The following is a 23,276-nucleotide window of genomic DNA, read 5'->3' on the forward strand; positions in this document are numbered from 1 at the left end:
TGCAAAATTTAAATATTTAAAAATATTTAAAAATATTTATTTTGCAATTTTATAGACTAATTCTAATAATAATATTTCTTACTAGTTCATACCGTATTATAAAACAATTTAATTTAATTATTGATTGTTATTTTATGTCCAACTTAATTTAAATAATTTACTTTCCAACAAAAATACCACTCTGTATCCGCTTTCCAGCTGTTTTAGTTAGTTTCCGCGTTTTTGAACGAGTGTGCCGCTAATTTAATCGCGTGAGTGAAAATTCTTTTAATTCAGCTTAAAAATATATTATTCGGTATAAAAAGTGTTTATAGTGATTGCCTGAGAGTGAATCTATGCATCTAGCATTAATATATGCATGCATTTTCACATTGGTGATGAGTTTGCAATTTCGCCGAGTAATGCGCGAGCAGCTACAAGCGCCCTGATATGCAATCTGATATATTTAAGAAGGAATCAAAGTGTTTAATAAAATAGTGTTCTATATGCATTATATTCCTTAGAGGAATAGTTATTTAGTGTAAATGTGTTTTCTCTGCTTCATATTCCACAATGAAAAAGTAATGCAGTGTATAAAGTAAGCCTGTGAAAAGTGAGCCCCACTGGGCACATTTGCCAATTAGGCATCAAAAGTAGGTTGTAATCAAAGCCTATGCATAAAAGTGAAAATAGTGAAATAAAATGTGTGTCTAAAGAAAAAAATATATCAGTTTTGTGATATTTCTAATACTAACAAGCAAAATCGGAATAACGTACAATTCTGGAGGATAAAAGCTGATTTCATAAGATTTTGGGTGGTGAGTGCTTTAAATAACTTGGTTTTGTATATTATAACATAATAAATATACTCCTACATCTTCATTTGCTGTTATTACATACTTAAATTTCAATTATTCACATATTTACATTCAATTACTATAAAATTATTCAAATAACCCAACAATTTCTCTGTATTGTACAAACAATTCCTTTTTATTGTCTTCATTTCAAGTTTTAGACTTCAATAAAAGTTAACAATATATACACTTTCATTAAAGTAGTTACATAAATTCATACATATGTTAAAATACTATTTATATTTATATAAAAAATAAACAAAAGCTTTCATAAATTCACGCTATCATGACTTTGGGTGGAATAACAACAAATGCTGTGGTTCTGCTGCTTTAGTTGCGAGCAGCTTCCGTTGTTGTTGTTGGGGTTTCAGTGCTCGCATTATCACCTGCCGCTTTTTGCTCTGCCAACCATTGCGCTATTTTCGCCTTATTCTGTTGCAGCCATTTAATATTGAATTTTACAGTTTCCAAAGCTTGCTTGCGTGCTGCTGTGCCAGCACCAGCTTCGGGATATTTAGCAAAGAATGCTTCCATTTCTTCCAATTTGGTTTGTGTAACAAAGTTGGCAGTAATCGATGGTATTAAACGACCCAAATAACGTTCGTTGATGCCGAAACGTTCAACTAGACGTGGCCAATTCTCACGCACATAATCCCACACCAAACTTTGACCGATGCGATTGCGTGAAATGTAGGTAAGGCAAGTGAAATAATCTTGACCGCGCACGTAGCTCTCATTCCAGGCCAAGTTGATGTAACTGTATAGATAAACAATAAGAATAATAATAATAATTCTATATATTGCACATTCTACACTTACCGTTGCAAAATCCATGGTGAATTCACCGCCGCTAAAGCCTCCATTAATTTGACTTTCTCTTGCGCATCCTGCTCATTGATAAACAATTCCCAAACTTGATTCCATGACTCCTCATTGCCCACACTTTGCATGCCATAATAATACACAGCCGAACGTATATCAGGATCGGGTCTAACGCTCGGACTACTTAACCACGCCGTAAAGCGTGTGGCGGCTTCACTTAACATTGGCTTGTATTCGAAACGTCCTGCTAGGCTTAGTATACTAACACGTAATAAACTGAAAAACAATTTTTTTGTGTTAAATAAATAATTTGTTTAAAAAAATGTACTAAAAAAAACGTTTACTTGTCCAAATGATCCTCGCTAACATTCCATGTGACCATCGAATAGGCCTGCGCAAGTAATTTTCGTCCGAAAACGACAAAGTCACGATATGAATCTGTATAGTAAAGTAAACTTCTGATATCGGAAAGGCGTGAGCTGGCAACACTCCATGGCACATAGTCCAATTCTTTTTCCAGGTAAAGCGCCAAGTTCAATGCAATACTATATTCCAATTGTGAGGCATCGGCTAAGGTGAATACATCATTGATGAGATGTGCACGATCGGCATTGCTAAACTGGCCGCGTGCATTAATTAGCGCGTTTGTCAGTTCTTGCCACTGTTCGGGTGCATAATTAACACGATAATAACCAACTTGATTCTTATTTATCTTAATCCAGTCGACAGCATTGTTTAGCGTTATTTTAACTGTGTAATAAATAAATAAGCGATTTTTATTAAATAAAGTTAATTACTTGTGTTGGTGTGTACTTACCTTCATTATCGTTGTAGTTGAAGATTGTGCGTCCAACCTCAGCATTCTCGCTTGTGAAATATGTTAATGGTATGGACCAGTGGTAGCTGTGAGCAATTGAAAAAAGTGAAAGTTATAACAAATAATTGAAAAGTGTAATGTATTAAAGAGTGAAGTAGAGCAATCTCATAACAAGAGTGCTCTAATACAATTAAAAGTAGACACATTCACACTCATATTATTAAAAATTTGTGTATGTTTTTATAATAAATAATTCACTCACTTGAATTTCGACTCTTCGAAATTGGCACTGTAGTCTTCTGGATTTGCTAAGAAGCGTTTCTGCGTAAGCGTATACGTATTGCCCTCCTTCTTAACCTCAACAACAGGCAAACCCATTTGTTCGGTCCATGTTTGCATAATTAATCTGCAGAAATATTTCATAATATGTAGAATACATACAAATAAATATTTATTTGCGCTCACTTCACATCGAAATCGGATTCCAGTGCTTCGATTTCAGTTAAGAAATCATCAGTCTCAGCATTGCTATAGTAGAATTTAAACAGATAATTTTTGGTGGCGTTGCGGAACTTCTCGCCACCTACTAGATCTTCTAGCATACGTATAACGGAAGCACCTTTCGAATAAGTAATACTATCGAAAAGCTCTGTGATTTGCGCAGGACTTTCAACCGTTTGCACAATGGGATGTGAAGCCAATGTGGCATCCAGTTCGAGTACATTGTGCAAATCAGAAACAATGAATTGATCAAGCTGGCAAATGAAAAGAATAAATTATTTAAATTTAAAATAGATGTGTTAAATGTAATTTACCATAGCCCATTCTGGATGCACTTTATTAACACCCTTGTACTCTATATAGCTGGCGAAACCTTCATTTAACCACAAATCATTCCACCATTTCATGGTCACTATAAAAAAAATAAAAATAAGAAAGAAATGATGATATAAAAACTAGTAAAAACTAATAATGCAAATCATACGCCATGCGCCATAGCGATTTTGATTGTACCAAGGCAACTACAATTAAAATTCCAAACACGTTTCTAATTGCACCAATTTTACCCGCTACATCAACAAAAACACAGTAGTAAACAATTATTTCAGCGTTTATCAAGTATGCAATCAAGTAACGAGTAAACACAGCGTGTAGTTGCGCCTGGTACTACTGCACACTAAATACGCACAGCGGTAATGTTGGTAAATAACTTTTTCTTTTTGGTATTAACACATACCAAATATAGACAACAAATAAACTTACCCAGATTGCCGAACCACATATGTGCCAATTCATGCGCCACCACTGTGGCCACACGCTGTTTATTTGCGCTCGAACTGATTTTAGGGTCATATAACAGCGCAGTCTCACGGTATGTCACCAAACCCCAATGTTCCATGGCACCCGATACAAAATCAGGTATGGCTGCCATATCCAATTTGGGTAACGGATATGAGACATTGAAATAGTCAATGTAATATTCAGTAATGCCAACCCCGGTCTCTAAAGCATAAGAGACCTTCTCAATTTGATTGGATGTGGCGAATACGCGCATCTCAAAATCTTCAGCACCCTCCAGTGTGCCATTGACGGTTTTAGATTGTGAAGCAAAATCGGAGACAATTATACAGGCGAGATATGTGCTCATCGGCACACTTTGTTCGAATGTTACTTCCGTAATATTACCATTCACCACTTCACTCTGTGAATATTATGAATAGAAATATTTTAATAACTCAAAAATTTAATAAGTTTTCTAAATGGAAACTTACTTCAACAGGCATGTTGGATAGCGCATGGTAGCCGCCATCAGTGGGCCGTACCACTGTGATTATGAAAGAGGCTTTCAGTGCAGGTTCGTCGAAGCAAGGGAAGGCTGTGCGCGCATAGGTCGGTTCGAACTTGGTGGTGGCAATCCATCTGCAATGAGAAAATATAAAAAAATTATAAATAATTTTAGCTTTAATGCAATGATAAAGTACAAAACATGAAAATGCATAAACTTTCAAACAAATCCTAAACGCTTTACCACACCTGCGTTGATTTGTTTTTGTGTCCAAATATGATGACGCATAGAAACCAACAATACGGTCAGTCAGCGAACCATTAAAAGACAAACGCAACGAATAGTTGCCGACTTGTAAAGGATCTGTAAATTCTGTCACCCAATATTCCAAACCTGGATGAGCAAAGGTCAAAGTGGGCGTCAATTTATCGAGTGGCGCACCAGCCTCACTCAGCTGCATCACCTCTTCTGTTGTGACATTCAATGTTTTCGCATGCACCGGTATATAGGAGATTGGTTTCAACACTTCCAATTTAATTGTAATACTGCCTTGATACGTTTTATTCACCAAATCCGGTTGCAAACGCAAATTATACTGTTGTGGTCGTATTTCTTTTGGTAGACGAAAACTTAATTTCTGCAACACTTTGGATGCAGCTGCTATGGCTGGTTCAATGGTTAAAGTTGCTGATTTCATGTTGATATAGGACGTGGAATAAGTTGCCGATGAAGTAGAATAATCCGTTGTTGTTCTAATACGCAAAATTGATAAATCTGCTGGTGAAAACAGCTGTTCATTTGTCAAATATTCGCCGGCCGTTGGTGTTGTCACAGCAGCTGACGTATAAGCGGGCGCGTTCACAATATTTCTGCCAACGTAAATGAGCGCACCCAGCAGGAATGCGCAGAGCACAAAAAGTACCAAACAGAAACCGACAAGCGTTATGAAGGCATTATTCGGTTTTTTGCGTACATGTCGCGCATCACAGTCACGTATGCGATAATGATGATCGTCTGTTGATAAACTGGAACGCGGCCGAACCGGTGGCACTTTTGATTGCGGGTACATTTTGAAATTTGCTTTGTTTTTTTTATTTTTCTATTAAATTGCACTATACTGTTATTTTATGTTTTTATTTGTTAACTATTTGCAAATGGCTGACATTGAATTTAATGGCATTTTATTGCTGTAGTGACAATTCATTAGAAATTAATATTATTTTAGTTAATGAGGCATATGGTTTTTCCAAATGTATGTGCGTTTATTTAGCGTTTTGAGAAATATTTGTTATGTATCTAATTGGAGGCGTATGGTTTCAAATTGATAATTGATAAAGATAATAAAATTATTTTATATGATATATTTTTTATAAAATAAATCACGAATTTTTATTTTTAATAGCAATTTTCGCACTCTTCCTATTCCCCATAGCCAATTCCTTTTTTTATCAATAAAGAAGAAAGCAACAAATCATATATAAATGAACTGATTATTTTTTCCTCTCGAACAAAAAGGATGAATCGTTTTTATCGTTAACGGTGAGGTATGATACCAACGAAGAATATTTTGAAATACGTAAAGATTTTCCCGATTATCCAAAACTGCTCAAAAGTATAAAAATTTCATTGAATTACAATAAAGAGAATTCCAATATTATCCCAAAATCATTAAAAACGTTAAATATACATAGGTAGGACAATATAAAGATATCTAAAACCAGTTATCTTCATCTTGAGTGAAATTTTTTCCGAGTATAGATTTCCCTATCATTAAGAGCTGGTGGTTCATTTGGCTAGGGTTCTTAGAATAAAGTTGAGCCGTAGATTATTCTAAATTTAACCTATATCTGCACAACTTCATATTTTTACCCAAAATTCTATTTCATAAATATTTTAGTTCCAGTTAGCATTGGAAATTTTTTTCAAAATTTTTGAAGTTATGTTGAGTGACATAAAATAAGTTTTTGAATCAATTAACTTATATCTTGGATATATATCTTCTTATATTAGAAATAATAATGTTTTCACACGCTGAAAAAGATACCTTCATCAGATCGAAAAACAATTTTTTAAATATTTTTGTATACAGAAAGCCTGGCTAAATTATTAGGCGTTGTCATCAAAGTAATTTAACGGCAGATCTTGGAAACATGCGTATTACAGGGAACGTTTCGCGAGATAAACATTTCTACATTCCTGGAATTAAATCAGATTTGATCCGGTCAAGGTTATCTATCTATTGTGTTTTTTGGGTAATCTAACCCCACTTCGATTGATAAGTTATATGACGTTGAAGGCATGAATTAAATGATGTTGTCATGCAAAATGTTTTGAGGTTAGAAATTTAACTAACTGTAAATCATATAGGAATCATAGCTCTATAATATTTGTTGTAATTTATGCAGCAATTTGCGGTATCTTTAGTAATTTTATTATTTTTTGTCGAAATTTTAAAATTTCCTGTTCAGATTCGATTGCTTTAGTTCAAATATCTGAGCGGTTCTCGAAATAATATTTTCGATTCATCAATACATTTTTTAAAGTCTATCGTTACATGTTCGCTGCTTCCATTTCCTTTAATCTAACTTCCTATAATTTCATTGTAAAACTTTTTCTCCGTCAACATTTTTATCACAGTAATTTTCAATCATAAACTATATTTACAGTTGAAAGCACATTATTTTTGAAATAAAATGCAATTTAGACTTGAAAACGAATGCTAGTAAAAATGTAAAAAATGCCATAAATAAATATGAATGCAAATATATACCACAGTAACAATTATTTGAATTTTAATAATTTTGATTTTCGATATTTTACATTTTTTATTAGCAAAAAAACTTGCTTCAAGCCATTTGCAATACCAAAAACAGCGAATATTTCACAAATATTTGTTTTACAAACATATATATGTGTATGTATGTATGAACATTCAAGAGATTACTAAACGATACGAAAGCTATTGCTATTGCTAAAATAATCATTCAAAAGCGTTTAATTCACATGCAAATACACGCTCTAAAAGCAGATAAAATTCACACTTGCCAAAGCGCATTTAGACAAACACACACACATACATATATACATGTATTCACATGCATATTAAAATTAACACACTCTTAACAAATACGTATCTTCATATGTAGGAAAGCGTGTTTTTCATCTATTATATTTGCATCTATTTGTCTTATTGCAAAATTCATTGAGTTTATGTGACAGTGAATGTGCGCGTTTTGGCTTCCAGTCAAACGACATGCAACAGCTTTTTGTTGCTTCGTGTGAGATGACAATGAGATAACTAATGAAATTAAAATTAATTTAGTTCCTATGGTTGTTGTAATAGCACATATACATACACACATATGTAAATGTGTAGGCAAAGTTATTGCATGACTACTGGGGGGCAAAAGCATTAATTGGAGCAATAAATCGCAGTGAAGTAATAACACACTCACACACACATATACATAAAAGCACTGCAATTAAACAAATTTCAGTTTTTTGTAATTGCAATTACAATATCTGCATTTGTGCTAATATTTTTTCCTGCTTTTATAATTACACAAAAATAAGAAGTCTGTGCAGAAATCTTAACCTAGTTCAAGCGCACGTAAATACATACTCGATTGGTTGCGAACTCCGTTGCAGAGACATTTGCATGCCGTGAAATATAGAAATATGAAATTACGTAGACACCCAGTGAACATTTATTTGTTTAGTATCAACTGGAGCTGCTGGAGATTACAAGCAAGTTCGTATCGGTGTATGCAATTGTAGCGTTCATTGCATCTAGCTAGTTCAAGCTAATAGACAAATGAACCCATTTGAGTTTCATACTTCAAAAATTATTTCACATTCGCCATGGTTCCTCGTTTCAATTATCTTATGATTTAGAGATAAACTTGCAACCATATATTCTTCCTTTTTCTATAACTCAGCATTCTGCATTTATTTTCTGTACTATCTCATATTTTTCCTATGATGCCCTCATTTTATTATTTCAAGTATTTATCACGAGGTCTGTGTTTTTTAGAAGGTTTTTAGAAGTTTGTTCCATATCACAACTTTCAAAACTTTCCAGTCGACTTTTGCTGGAATTTTTTTAATTTTTTGTTCATAAATGAAATGCTGAAGACTTAAGTGTGAATTCTCATAAACATCTTAGCAGTCATAATAGCAATACAATTCGAAAAATAATGAAGTGTGAAAACCGATAAGTCGAATAAAAAACTGGTATAAATGTAATGTACTGGAATCGAAACATGAGTTTAGCAAGATTCTTTGACAAGAAAGTAGAGCTCAAATAGCGAACCGAGATCAAATAAAGTTAATTTAAGGAAAAGTAAAAGGTGAATGAGATTTACTCACTACTTACATGTTTTCTTAATAATCAATTCCGCAATATTTTCGGAAAACAGGAAATAATAAGATAAAGGGGATGCAGATGGTACGGGATAACTTTTCTCTCAATGCAATATATAAATATTTACATAGTTATATATGGCATATTTTTTTAATTTTCTAAAGTATAATTTTAAAGATTATGGAAAATCTACAACATTTTATGACTAAAGCGTCTCTATACATATTCAAGGTTGGCAATTTTTGATTAACTTGAAGTTCCACTACCTCAATAGTTGCTAAAATAGATTTGCCGGTAACAAGGAAACATTATTGGACTAGCTAAATATTTATTTTATAAAATTATTTTTATTATGGAAAATATCTGCTCTCACCTATTATTGCTTTCCACATTGGGGTCAAAAAGTAGCATTTTGAGAGCTTTTGGTTGATTGTATGGTGTTTAAGTTCTCACAATATTTGTTCAGGGTCTCAAAAAAATTAATAAGAATTACCTGAATTACCTGAATTACTGAACCTACCTCTTACATTAATGAGCGTATTTGAAAATCTAAACAGTTGTATATATTATTGCTGATTATCGAATGCTGGTATTCAGAACATTATTCATCAGTTGAATATAGAGAGCTACATATGTCACATTTCGATGCCACGAATTTCGAGAATTTGCTGCTGGAGAATATTCTTCCAGTAAAAACTTAGAATTGCTATTCTAAACAGAGTAATTTACCCTTGAATCTATACATATTATTTGAGATTGTAGACAAAAACGATAAAAATAATGTTGGAAAAAAATATTTGGAAGTACAATTATAGTTGTTAGATAGCTTGATGTTGCATGACACAATTCGGTGTTCCTAACTTGAGCTTGGTAACTCCAGAGATAGTACAGTAAACAAGTAAAAAATAGATTTTATTATTTGTTCCCTAGTTCGATCTATACCTAAGTCTTTTAACGGTCTTGAACCCAAAACCATTCTAGTAATAGTCACGTGCAAATACTATTAGATGAAGTGATCGCCAATTGAACTCAATTATTTTAATTTAATAGAAATATATTCATCATATACAGCTTGTACATCTGTATACTGATACATTTAAATAATTGCGCCATTAAAACCAATGGAAAGTAGAAAACCGGCTAAATGAAAATTCAGCTAAAATAAAAGTTGACCACGAAATGTGAAGCAACCAGTTTTTTTGTGTAATTGACAATACTATAATTCAATGGAGTTAAAAAAATTTAAAAATTACTCTCATTTTATATATAAATAAATATATACTTACGCTAGTTTAGAGAGCAATTGACAGCAAGTGGGTCAAAGTTAATTTGCTAGTAAATGTCAGCTGAACGTACTAACTTGTTATAAAATAGAATTTAAAAAGCCGGTTTTGTGTAAAAATATACATTTCCTTAATGAAATACATACAGCCATACATACATTCATTTATAGTACCAGAATGTGTTTAACACTGTAATATGAGTAAATGTATGGAATATTATTTACATCAAAAAGTCGTCGTTGTAACATTATTTAGCGTATTAAAAGTGAATATTTTTGCAGCGAAATTATGACGCGTGTTCTTAACGCTCCATTAACCTCAAATACAAACAAAAAGCACATAACCTTAAAATTATCATTTTCACTTTTGTTAATGCTTTTTGTGAATATCATATTTTGTTTTTTTTTTTTGTACTTTAAACTGTCTGCGCTAAATGAAATTAGTAATTTTAAATAAAGCAAAAAAGTTCGCCGTTTAAATTCAGAGTTCAGTGCACAGTGAGAATTTGTTTTTATTTTTTTTCTCTGCGGAAAGATAAATCGACAGCTCAATTTATTGCAATTTAAATGCAGTTTTTTGCTTATATTAACACACAACAAATATTTGGCTGCTTACAAACAGAGAGATATACAAAAATATATATAAAATTTTATGTGCGTGAATGATTTGTCTTGCAAAAAAACGCTCATTAATATGCGCTGCATCAATCGCTTGCCACAATTATTCAGCGCTAAATTGGCAAATACTGGCTTGAGATATGTGAATTTGCAGACTTGTTTTTGTGCGCTGCCAAAAATAATAAAATAAATATGTGCACACATACACACACACATTTATGGCATTTAAAATTGTGTAAATACCAACATTTGTCGGTTCGGTTGTTTTACAATCGAAATTTCCACAATGCTTTATCCAGTGCTCTAAAGCCAATGCCAAATCGTGGGGAAATGCATGTAGGCAAATTTTGTGCGCGTAATATGCCGTTATAAGTTTTTTTCCGCATTTTTTATTATCTCAAAGTTAATTAGAAAGTCAATGAGAAGCGAGTAGAGGTTGGTTTGACTAATAACATTAGTTTAATAGGTTGTTCGCTGTCGTGAAATGGGTAATAAATACAAACAAACTTGCATACAATGTGAATATAATTGTGGCTATATAGGGTGTGTTTTGGTGGTTTAGGATTACCTAGAGCTGTCAAAGTTAAGACATTGTTCGCAAATCGAAGAAATTTTGCTACAGAATCCTTTACTCCCTAGTCTGGTTTGCCTACCGAAGACACAAGTGGAGAAGAAAATAGTAATATGATGAGCGATTTTTCGGTTCTTCACATGAATATCAGATGAGTGTGTAATACGTGGTGTGTTTAAAAAATAACGGGAATTATAAAATTTCATATGTTTCGAGTGGCCAATTGTCAAAATTTTTACTATTTTTCTAGCAAACTTTGTCTTGCCGATTTTCGTTTGTTCATTCGTTGCTTGTTCGCGAATCACATTTCCCAGACTCCGCGACTCCGTGTGACTTTTTCGAATTTTCAAAAATAGAAAGAATCTTGAAGCGCTGTCGTTTTACAAGTATTCGAGAAATCGCTAAAATAAGTCTAACCCAAAAATCGAGTTTAAGAAGTGTTACGAGGATTGAAAGCAGCGCTGGCATAAGTGCTAGAAATCGAACAGGGACTATTGTAAGGACGGACTATTTTAAGAAGAATGAATAGGTATTTAAAAAACGAAAATTCCCGTTATTTTTTGAACACACTCCATAAGTGTTTCGATCTGAGTAGGCATCAAGCCATAAGCGAATAACATTATCTCATCTTTGAATTAATATTTACATTAATTGAATACAGAAGTTATATATTTATTCAAACGGCTCTAAACATGGCTTTAAGAACTCACAGAGGGTTGCCAACTTTTAAGAACTTCGAAATTAGTTCGAAATTTGTATACTCTCGCAACAAATGTTGCTAAAGAGAGTATTATAGTTTTGTTCACATAACGGTTGTTTGTAACACCCAAAACTAAACGAGTTAGATATAGGGTTATATATACCAAAGTGATCAGGGTGAAGAGTGGAGTTCAAATCCGAATGTCTGTCTGTCCGTCCGTCCGTCTGTGCAAGCTGTAACTTGAGTAAAAATTAAGATATCTTGATGAAACTTGGCACACTTATTTCTTGGCACCATAGGAAGGTTGCTTTCGAATGAGCAAAATCGGACCACTGCCACGCCCACAAAATGGCGAAAACCGAAAACACATAAAGTGCGATAACTAAGCCATAAATAAATCTATGGAAATAAAATTTGGTATGAAGGATCGCACTATGAAGGGGCATATTTGGATGTAATTTTTTTGGGGAAGTGAGCGTGGCCCCGCCCCCTACTAAGTTTTTTGTACATATCTCGCAAACCAATAGAGCTATATAAACCAAACTTTCTGCAGTCGTTTTTTTAGCCACTTCCTAATACAGTCCAAAAATGAAAGAAATCGGATCATAACCACGCCCACCTCCTATACAAAGGTTATGTTGAAAACTACTAAAAGTGGGTTAACTGAATAACGAAAAACGCCAGATAGCGCCCTTATATGGATTACACATGTAGATGCTATCATATTAAAGTAGCAATTAACTAAATATCCGAGATAGAATTTTTCTCTAAACTAAAACTCTTCAATGCGTCTCAGGCTTTAAGAAGCTTAATTAACGTAGATAAATCCATCAACACAGCTTACATTTACGGGAGTCAAAATTTGATGTAAGCACTTAATGAAGAGGCAATACGCAATTAAGTCTTCAAAATAAACCATTTAACTTGATACCATGCTCTACACTTCAAGCTTTTGCTTTTACGTTCATATACGTATATTCTTCTGATGGGAAATTTACCGAGCCAACCGCAGCCGAAAATCATTTCAGACCATTAAAGCGTAAAATGAAATAAAGTTTTTTACACAAAAATTTTCTTAGCTGTCAACAGCTTTCTTTTCCAGCGAACTAAACAAGAGCTTTGCGCGGTAGCCACACAAAAAAAATATATAAACAATGTAATGACAACGGTTACAATTTACAATGAATTGGTGTCACTTTTTCTTTAACCCACATAGATGAAGGTAGGTAGAAGACTATATTCCCATATTTAATTTTCTTATTTTCTATTTTTTTGGGAATTTTTACGTATTTATTATAAATAGCTTTGTGTATTAGCAGTTAAATATATATTTGTTGCTGTTGTTTTTTTGTTTAATTTTTTTTTTTCATTAAGACCAAAGCGTCCTAAATTTCTTGTGGCACACAGCGTACGCAAGCCGCATGCAATATGAGCAAAGTAAAGCATTGACTTCTTTGTGTGTGATTTGTGTTGGCGATGAAAAATGAACATTAAAGCGTCTCATAAGCTGCCAGCCATGTGACGGAAACCAGTTTCGCAGCACACATGCAGAGTGACCGCTGCAGCGTACTCACGCAGCGGGGTTCACCAAACATCAACATTTTCATGCTTGCCGCGCTTACCGGGTGCAAACGATCAACGACAACAACCAAAACACCAAAACATCACCTCACCGACCATCACCTGCGCACTTTTCCGAAAGAAAGTGATAAGTTAGCGAACGCTTTGGCTACGGCCTCAACTAACAGTTTCGTTTTATTGCATTGCATTTCAAATTGTTGTTGTTGTTGCTGCCCAAGTAGCTTTTCTACATTCTCCACTTGGCGTTGCGCATGACTTTTTGATTCATTTTTGTGCGCTTAATAATTGAATGCAAATTTTCTTGTATGTACTGGATAGTCATCAAGTAGTATATAAATCCCGTTTGTTGGATCGGTTGATGGGTTGTCTTGAATTGTTGATTGTGCCTATTTGATGTTGGTGTAGGTAAGTCATGCGTTTGCTTTGTTTGTTTATGCGTGGCGGTAATTGTGGTGAAGGCGTGTGGCGAATGTGGGATGAATGCGCAATATTATTGTGTGTAGAAATACAGCGGTGTGCGGAATAATGGATACACATAATTTTATTTTTAATATTTGTAATATTTTTATGATATTAATGTACAGTAGCATTAAGAGGCAGTTTTGATATTTAAAAAGCCGAATTTGGTTATTAAATGAAAAACAGAGAGAAAGAAGAAACGTAGTGTTTGAGGTTAAGTCCATATCTTTTTTTCCAAAAGAATGTACTTTTTTTTAATTATTAATTTAAAAATCTCACATTTAAGTAGAATTTTCATTATTTTATAACTTTTTGAGCATTTTCAACACTAGACCCATTAAATTTCTTGTTAAATGGGTTTTTAGGTTAAAAAGAAAATATTTATTGAAAATTACTTTGAAATTATTTTGGATTTGGTCCTGATGATGTATGTTAAAATACATAACTTCCATTTAAAACCAGAGCTTTATTAAGATTTAATTATTTTTAAGTTTCAATTACAAAGTAAATAAAGTAGAACTATTAATTTGGAGATAGCTGTACTTTTACAAATAAATGCACTTCAATGCAGGATAGCTTTATTTATGAAGGTGTGCTTCAGTATTTAGGCCAGCTCTGTAATGAGGAGAATTTAAATTGGGCTTAAACCCGAAAGTTGTAGAATAATATTGTCACAGTTCCCGAATATCGCATTTAGAGTTATTGCTATAAAGTTAGTTCTACAGCGTATACTATATTATTTTTCTGGCATCAGAAATCGTTAACCGTTTGAAATCACCTTCAAGTTTGTATGAACCTCTAGTTGTCGGATAACATTTAGAAAACGCCACAAACCAGAGATAAATCTCGGTCAAACAGGTCATAAAGAACCGATTCATTATAGTCTATGTTGCAAAAATGTATAGATTTTTTATAGGAATTTTAGTAAAAAATTATTGATGAGAAAAACATCTTTAAATTTATACATATAGAATGAGTGCCTCAAAGAGTATGATAATCAAGAAGTTTCTATTCTTCTTAAAGTCAGAATATCAAGAAATATCAGCATGCGAACAACAATATCATCCTAACGTCATTAGAAAAGTCAAAGATAATATTAGAAAAGAAAGAAAAAAGTCGATAAATATATAATTATTAATGATACCGATTCATGCCAAACCTCCTTTTTAGTTTACCAGTACATTTGCAATTAACGAAGAAATATTTATTGAATACGAGGTGTGTTCAATTTAAAAAAGATTCAGTTTGGTTTAAAAATAGAAATACATATTCCAAAATATTTGAAAAAAAAAATGTTTTTTGAAACCAAATTTATTCCCGGAGCATTGAATGAAGATCGTAATTTTCTCCAAAATGAACTAACTATCGATTCGAGGTCCCTCGTGCTCATAAGAGAACAATTATTTTCAATTTTGTAGGGACAACTTGATGTAAATAGGGTCCATGAGTACATATATTAAATCCTTTAAGCATAAATATTTCTCATTGAGAAAGTTCATTTGCTCTATATGAGAAGAATCAACTTGATTGAAGTTAAGATGTCGAAGGGTATATAAATAGTTGGTAAAACCATATAAGCCCTATTAAAGATAAAGTACCGGAAATCATGCAACAGTAATAAAAGTTCAATCGTTCACTTCAAAATTGTGCTTTTTGTAATAAACAGTAAATGTATTTTGAACCAAAATTTTCTCTATTCCTTAAACTCCTTATTTTCTTCCTTTTTATTGTTTTGTTGATATCTATCAGCTAAATTGAACATTGTAACACCCTGTATAAAATCTAAAATTTAATAAAGTGGGCATTCGAAACTGTAAATAGTTTTCTACATCAATTAAGAGGGACCTAATTACTCAAAAGTGCCCCCCCTCTATAATCCTTAGATATAACTGTGCATTACATATTGTATGCCCATATACTTGTTATTCATGACTCTGCGTACTCGTACTCATGGTATGTACGTAACCTCAAATGCTGATGACTCAAAAACATTGTAATTGTAATTCGGCTTTGTTGTGGGCGTTTTTGGCACACAAGCTCATCAAGCACACCAATCACGGCATTTTTCACACAAATTTATACAACTTGTGTAAGAACTACAAAATTAGATACAAACATACATATACACTTATATATGTGTATGTATGTACGAGCAAAAATAATGATAATAGCAACAACTAGAATTGATTCAATCGCATAATAACGAGTGATGAATAGAACTTGACTGCTGCTGGTACGACTTTTTGTTGATGTTCAACTACTTGCTGTTGTTGTTATTGTTATTATTGTTGTTGAAATCATGAACTAATTTCGTGCTAATGCGGTTGCACACTTCATCGCCGTCACATACTTGTTTTGCTAAGCTTGATTTGTTACAATTTAATAGTTGTTTTTTCTACACTTTGTTGTTGTTGTTGTCTCTACTGCAGCATCAGCTCAAAAATATTTCTTCACACATTTGTTGTTGCCAAATAGTGATATGATTAATAATAACTTTTTTATTATCTTTTTGCTTTCTTTTTCTTATTTTATTAAGCTCGTAATTCAGGTTTTCGAAGTCAACGGCGCGCAAGCAACGCTAAAAACCTTTCTCCAACAACAACACAAACAAAAATATCAAAATAAAATATCATAACAAAACGTTTGCCAACTGTTGTTGGTGTTGTCTTTGTATTGTTCAAAGAATTGCACAAATTTGGTGTTAAAAACTCTTTCTAATTTAATTATATATAATTTGTTGCTTTTAATTATTTTTCTCGGACCGCTAATAACACGCGCGCACATACAATTATCGATTTCTATTTATTATTTATTTTTATATTTTTTGGGGGGGAAATGTCAGCCTGCAGAATCGTGCATTCGAAGACATGCATATTTGCATTTAACGACAGTTAGTGCGTCAATTTGTCAGCTACGATCAGTGACACCTCACGTCATAGCCTCAAATGCGCTCGCTTACTCGTATATTTCATTTGTTTTGTTTTTGTATTTACATAGTCACTATGCGCCTTCGTTATTGATACGAGCCGTTAGTTTACTAGTTAGTTAATCCTCCACTTTCACATTCACTTTGTGCGCAGCTCACACAACCGGCGCGTTCGAATTCACGTACTCAACTGTTGGAGCCGCCGTCGTTGATGCGGATTCTAAGCGGTCGTCGAGGTAGTCAATCAGCCGCCGCGCGCTCAGCCAATGCCGTCAAGCTGAACTTACCGCTGCAAGTTGCTGTTGCAAAAAGCAGGAAAAAAGCTGGTCTTTGACATTTTAAGCTTGAATGCTTGTTGCTTGGTTATTATGTTGGTCGATTGGTATTGGAGATTGGAAGAGTGCAGAAAGAAAGAAGGTAAACAAGCTAGACTTGCATTTGCACTTTTGCAGAGAGCGGTTCGATTAGCGCGGTTAGAGAGTAAAGCTGTGATCGCGTGTCAATTGTTGGCTCTCAGCGTTGCAGTTGGAAGGCGTTTGTGGGGTATGCGCAGATATGGAAGTGGGTTTGATGCGTGAGTGATTGGAAGTATTATTCCGCTCAGTGTTATTTTCAGAGTATTTAGGTTTTCAAATCCTTCCTTTGGTATATATGGAGAACCAAAATCCCTTATATTGTGATATGGAGAACCGACCACTTAGGAAAGCATTCATATCCTCTTCCTGATCAGTTTGTTACCTTCTTCCTGAGATGTTTCAATTTAGTATTGAATTTCCCAATGATCATCTCAATGCCTTTCGAATATTGTATTAAAGTCTTAAAATTTTTCGTCCGAATCCTTTGGGTTTCTTCAGCACAGTTCGAAATGAAACTTTGTTAGTGACATTTACTGACTGAAAACGAAATCAAGAGATCTTGATTTTTAATTTCAATGCTTCCAAATAGTTTGACATCCCAAGAAGTGGCTGTTGGTGTGTTCAAGATACTTATAATGGTTAAAAATTAGCCCTATTACTAAATCAGGATCACTGAAGTCATATAGATCCCTTTATATACTGATTAACTTCAAGGCTTTCAATACAAATAAGAGGAAAAGCCCATCAATGCAATGATGCTATTTAGATATATAATCAAAGAAAGTTCTCGTTCTCAAATCTTATCTATCTTAAATTTTCGCCTTGAATGTTTCGGTGTTTTTCGAGGTTCTTTTAATATCATGAATAATATTATGTTTTAAGAAATCATATTTTTACTGATATAATAATTGTCTAAAATAATTTATTTATTTCTAACTCACCTCTCAGCATTCTTTTCATCCTTGTAAACACTTGAGTACATGCCATTTAATCCAGTCAATTTGCACGTAAAGTCAATATTGACCACATAGGGTGTGCTCATGCGTAACAGCTCCTCCAATTCGATTATCAGTAGTTCACGTTCCGGTCGCAAGGTGAATGATTTCACACGAATACGCATATATGCCATAACATTTAGAATTGTGATACTGCCGATCTCCAGATCCTTTGCGTGCAACACAATCAAATTTGTTGGTACATAAACCTCGATTTGTATGGTCACAGTGCCTTCGCAGAAGTTCGTTTCATATTTCGGATGCCAATAAAGACGATATTTGACTGGTTTGATATCGGTGGGCAAACGATAGATAATCTAAAGAAAGGCAACATGATATTAAATAATCACTGAATGTAAAAAAGAGAAAGAGGGAGAGTTTGTTGAAAATATGTGACTCAGTACAATAATTTTGAACACAATGTGTGATCTGACAATGAATCTAGAGCGGTTTAGTATACTGTTCTAAGAAATACCGACGAACAACGTTAACTATCTACTTTTCTTCAATATAACTGTCTTCAAATAAGGACGATAATAGGTTCATATATACTTTATGTATATTATTTATTATATATTATATTATTATCCATTTTAGTAGCGCCGGAAATTAGTTTATGTTTCATATGTTTAGTTAGTCGCAGTAGTCATTAGACCATTTGGCTATAAAACAGATAAGAACCTTAAAAATATAATTATTGTAGTTTAGTATTGAGGGGGTAATATCAAGATAGGGACAGTATTATGAATGAGTTGTTAAGTTCATGGCGCTATAGTATGCGATAGCTCCACTATCTTTTATAACAGTGAGTGTGCTGATCCTTATCTAATCTGAAGTCAAAAATCTTGAAAGTAGATCTAAGTAAATGTCCTTTATAATTTCTATTGGAATTTACTCAGTTTTCAGAACCCATGATGTTGCGCACCCTTGCTATATACATCAAGGTGAAATGTATTGATTTCAGTAGATCGAAATATTTCTACTTTTCTATCATCACGATATCATCATCGTCTCTGACAGAAGTTGCATTCGGTCATATAGTTTCTTCATCATAAAACTTCCTCTGCAATATCCGATTTTTCTAACCCTCACTAAAACTTTTCGAGCTTTTTCACTATGTATATACAGTTTCATGAAAATTTATAAACTTTCATGAGATATCAAAGAGAAATATCAATATTGATATCGTTAAATGAGAAATTATGACCTCATATTCCTAGGATTGAAAAATTTCGTTAGTTTTTTGATCGTCCGATTTTAATAATTTTAATTAGTAATCATAAGATTATTGACATTGAGTTTTGTTCGAAGTGGCTTAGTAAATAAATAAATCATAATTCATTTGCCGAATTTTGTATCATCCACTAATTGTAGTTGGCACCGTAGTTACTACTGGCTTCACAGTGGTTGTATCCTTGATTAGAGATTGTATGAACAATTCTAAAACTTGCAATTTCTGTTCGGTCTCCTTCAGCTTGGTGGTTGTGTTGCTGTCATCAACCGCAACAATAACTAAAACAACAACCAATATTGTTGTTATTAGGCCAAATGTAATGGCAACATGACGCGCCGTAATTTTCCCTGTAAAAGGTTTTCTCTATTAAGTTATATCCAATAAAATTACACGTTCTCATACCCAGAATTTCAGAAAACATCTTGACGGTATATGTAAATACTCCTCGTTGGAAACTTTCCGTCTAAGCGCTCTGGGCAAACTAAATTGCCAGTTAAGTAATACAAATTGCCAATTATCGAAATGCTTATCCGTCAAATATTTCAAATCGAACAAGTATATTTTGATAAATTTAAGTACATGCCATATACCTACTCGTGTACATATTTATATCTAAGACATATTTGTAACTAATAGGTACCACGTATCTTTATTGTGTGCTGCAATACCAGTTAACTTTGATAAATACCACCGATCGACGGCCGTTTATATCCATTGTTGTTATAATTTTGATCTTGACCAATAAGGCTTATCAAATTTACTTTATTACAGTTATTATCAACAAATGGATGAGGTTTTTACCAGTTTGACCAATCACGATATTACGGTTTTGTATACAAATATCACGTAGATATCCACAGACATGCAAGTGATAATATTTGGATAATTTCAAGAAATGGACTTTAATTCGTATTTAATTTAATGATAGCTGATTAAAAAGTTAACGGTTTTTTCCAACCACCTACATCATACCATTACTTTTGATTGCTCCTTGTTACTGTTGATAAAGTTTTTGGACTAATTTATTTTTATCCAAGATAAAATCCCGAATGAGTCAGCTACTTTTTTTTAAGACTTAGTGAAAAAGGGAAGCAATCTAAGGTGACTATGAATGGAACTATAGTAAAGTTAAATAAAATTTCAGTCCAAGTACTATTGATTCTCGTTGCTCAGAGTTAAGACTACAGAGCAAGCTATATAAATAATCGCTGTATAAAGTACTGAGGTTCTAAGAGACAAATCTACATTCGAATGGAAGAAATATTTAGTGTCAAGTCCACTTTACAAACCACAAATTAGAAGTTAAGAATATGACAAATGATTCAAAAGATAGTACAAATGGAGGTTGATCTTTTCTAAGATCAATATTCTTTGATCTGTTATTATCGTATCATTAGACTTTAACGAAAATTGCAACTGAAGGGCTTAAGTCATACTATATGCTTCACCGAGATTATTCTCAACTAATATGGTTTTTGTTATAATATTTTGGAAAAAGTATTACTTAAAGTTTTTGACCAACATTTTTGCCATTCTTTAACTTCCTAACACTTTTTTGCAATTCAAAGATCTATTAACCATTAAGATAGGACTGTGATGGCCTTGGCAATCTTCTAAGTTAACATCGGGTATTTGAAACTCGCTCAACCTCTAACTAACAGAAATACTAGCTAAGTTTTAGTATTCAAAAGCATTTCGAAATACTTCATTCACCTCTTAAAAGTATTTCACCATCAAAAAAGAAAATTAAATTGCACGTACCTCCTCCGGATCTGGTAGTCCAGTTGGTAGTGATGGATAATTGGGATTCGAAGTTACCGGTGTCACTTCCGTACTCATGGTTGGCCATGCAATTCCCTGTGTGGTACGTGTCGATTGTGTAGAAGCCGGTGTTGGCACACTCGTTGGTTTGTTCGGATCTGTTGGATTACCAGGCGAAGCAGTGGCTTGTGTTGGATTATTTGGCGCAGCTGTGGTTGGTGTTGTACGCGTTGTAGGCGTTGTAGGCGCTGTAGGCGTAGTAGACGGTGTAGTTGGTAGCGTGCTAATTGCATCCAATTTATTTAAGGTATCTTGCAATTCATCCTCTAGTTCCGCCTTCTGCACCGCTAGCACAATGGTGGAGACCATGAAAGCCGTTGTGGCAAGTGCAAGGCATATTGCAATAATTTTAGCGGTCAGCACTGTAAAACATTCGTTTATATATAACCGTTATTATATTCTTCTTTTAATTGTAAATAAAATTGTATAATTTATATCTGGGCGTATTCGTTATCCTTGCTAATACTTACGCGCCATGTTGTGCTGCTCTTGTTGTGTTTTACCGAAAGAAAAAAGAGTGTTCTATGCAACTAATGAACTTGTTCGTCGGAGTGATCCTTCCGAACTAATTCATGAATTCTGTTTAAACTCAAAGTTAGATCACTTTGTATATCTGCTATCCAATTTTATCGCTTAAAGAATGTCATATATGTTAAACCCATAATAATATTAGATTTTAAGCGATATGAATATGCAGAATTTTTTTATTGCGAGTAGTTTTATTGGTTTTTATTACTCCAATAACCGATAATATCGGTTTTTATCACTTGAACAGTCTGTGAACGCGGACGTGTGACTTATAGGGTGATTTTTTTGAGGTTAGGATTTTCATGCATTAGTATTTGACAGATCACGTGGGATTTCAGACATGGTGTCAAAGAGAAAGATGCTCAGTATGCTTTGACATTTCATCATGAATAGACTTACTAACGAGCAACGCTTGCAAATCATTGAATTTTATTACCAAAATCAGTGTTCGGTTCGAAATGTGAAATCCGCTTTTTTATCGACAAATTTTGTTCAGCGATGAGGCTCATTTCTGGTTGAATGGCTACGTAAATAAGCAAAATTGCCGCATTTGGGGTGAAGAGCAACCAGAAGCCGTTCAAGAACTGCCCATGTATCCCGAAAAATGCACTGTTTGGTGTGGTTTGTACGCTGGTGGAATCATTGGACCGTATTTTTTCAAAGATGCTGTTGGACGCAACGTTACGGTGAATGGCGATCGCTATCGTTCGATGCTAACAAACTTTTTGTTGCCAAAAATGGAAGAACTGAACTTGGTTGACATGTGGTTTCAACAAGATGGCGCTACATGCCACACAGCTCGCGATTCTATGGCCATTTTGAGGGAAAACTTCGGAGAACAATTCATCTCAAGAAATGGACCCGTAAGTTGGCCACCAAGATCATGCGATTTAACGCCTTTAGACTATTTTTTGTGGGGCTACGTCAAGTCTAAAGTCTACAGAAATAAGCCAGCAACTATTCCAGCTTTGGAAGACAACATTTCCGAAGAAATTCGGGCTATTCCGGCCGAAATGCTCGAAAAAGTTGCCCAAAATTGGACTTTCCGAATGGACCACCTAAGACGCAGCCGCGGTCAACATTTAAATGAGATTATCTTCAAAAAGTAAATGTCATGAACCAATCTAACGTTTCAAATAAAGAACCGATGAGATTTTGCAAATTTTATGCGTTTTTTTTTTAAAAAAAAGTTATCAAGCTCTTAAAAAATCACCCTTTAAATACTTTTGTATCCACTTCATATTAGAATGCAGTTTGGAGAACCCAAACTTGTTAGCTTCTGATTGAGCTTCTAATTAATTTTTTTTCTGTTTTTGATTAAAATTTTTTGGAATTTTTTGTTTGTGTAATTATAAGTACATATGTATATTATGTATATGATGGAGTTTCCTAGCTGACCTAATTTTATTCACGCGAAAAGATCATATATATACATTAAACTTCGTCAGAATGGTTGTCATAGCACGGTACTTTACTTCATTTGCATGATTATTTTAAAGAAATTAAACATAAAATCTCAATTTCCAAATAAACAACTTTATTTGCATTTTTCTCATATAACATAATGCAATTCTTATTTTG

General features: G+C 33.6%; 2 protein-coding genes across 7 annotated transcripts; both read right to left on the reverse strand.

Annotated features, from left to right (window-relative positions):
- Window positions 1-951: 951 nt before the first annotated feature.
- On the reverse strand, window positions 952-21,749 carry LOC105209225 (glutamyl aminopeptidase). Of its 6 annotated transcripts, XM_029038343.2 has the most exons (12): window positions 21,638-21,749; window positions 21,108-21,529; window positions 18,059-18,429; window positions 4,248-4,395; window positions 3,739-4,177; window positions 3,291-3,388; window positions 2,941-3,230; window positions 2,738-2,881; window positions 2,476-2,561; window positions 2,003-2,408; window positions 1,656-1,934; window positions 952-1,593 (listed from the first exon to the last, which is right to left on the reverse strand). In XM_029038343.2, exons 1-12 carry the CDS (start codon window positions 21,642-21,644, stop codon window positions 1,167-1,169), a joined length of 3,117 nt encoding a protein of 1,038 aa, XP_028894176.1. In that variant the 5' UTR covers window positions 21,645-21,749; the 3' UTR covers window positions 952-1,166. The 6 variants fall into 6 exon arrangements, with proteins under 6 accessions (XP_028894176.1, XP_028894175.1, XP_054082655.1 ...); XM_029038342.2 differs by lacking the exons at window positions 18,059-18,429; window positions 21,108-21,529; window positions 21,638-21,749 and adding exons at window positions 4,510-5,448; window positions 16,829-16,986; XM_054226680.1 differs by lacking the exons at window positions 18,059-18,429; window positions 21,108-21,529; window positions 21,638-21,749 and adding exons at window positions 4,510-5,311; window positions 16,795-16,963.
- On the reverse strand, window positions 19,360-20,012 carry LOC105209210 (uncharacterized). Its single transcript, XM_011179507.3, has 2 exons — window positions 19,749-20,012; window positions 19,360-19,693 (listed from the first exon to the last, which is right to left on the reverse strand). Exons 1-2 carry the CDS (start codon window positions 19,765-19,767, stop codon window positions 19,470-19,472), a joined length of 243 nt encoding a protein of 80 aa, XP_011177809.1. The 5' UTR covers window positions 19,768-20,012; the 3' UTR covers window positions 19,360-19,469.
- Window positions 21,750-23,276: the final 1,527 nt, after the last annotated feature.

Source organism: Zeugodacus cucurbitae, chromosome 2 (genome assembly GCF_028554725.1).
Source record: "Zeugodacus cucurbitae isolate PBARC_wt_2022May chromosome 2, idZeuCucr1.2, whole genome shotgun sequence".
Lineage (NCBI taxonomy): Eukaryota > Metazoa > Arthropoda > Insecta > Diptera > Tephritidae > Zeugodacus > Zeugodacus cucurbitae.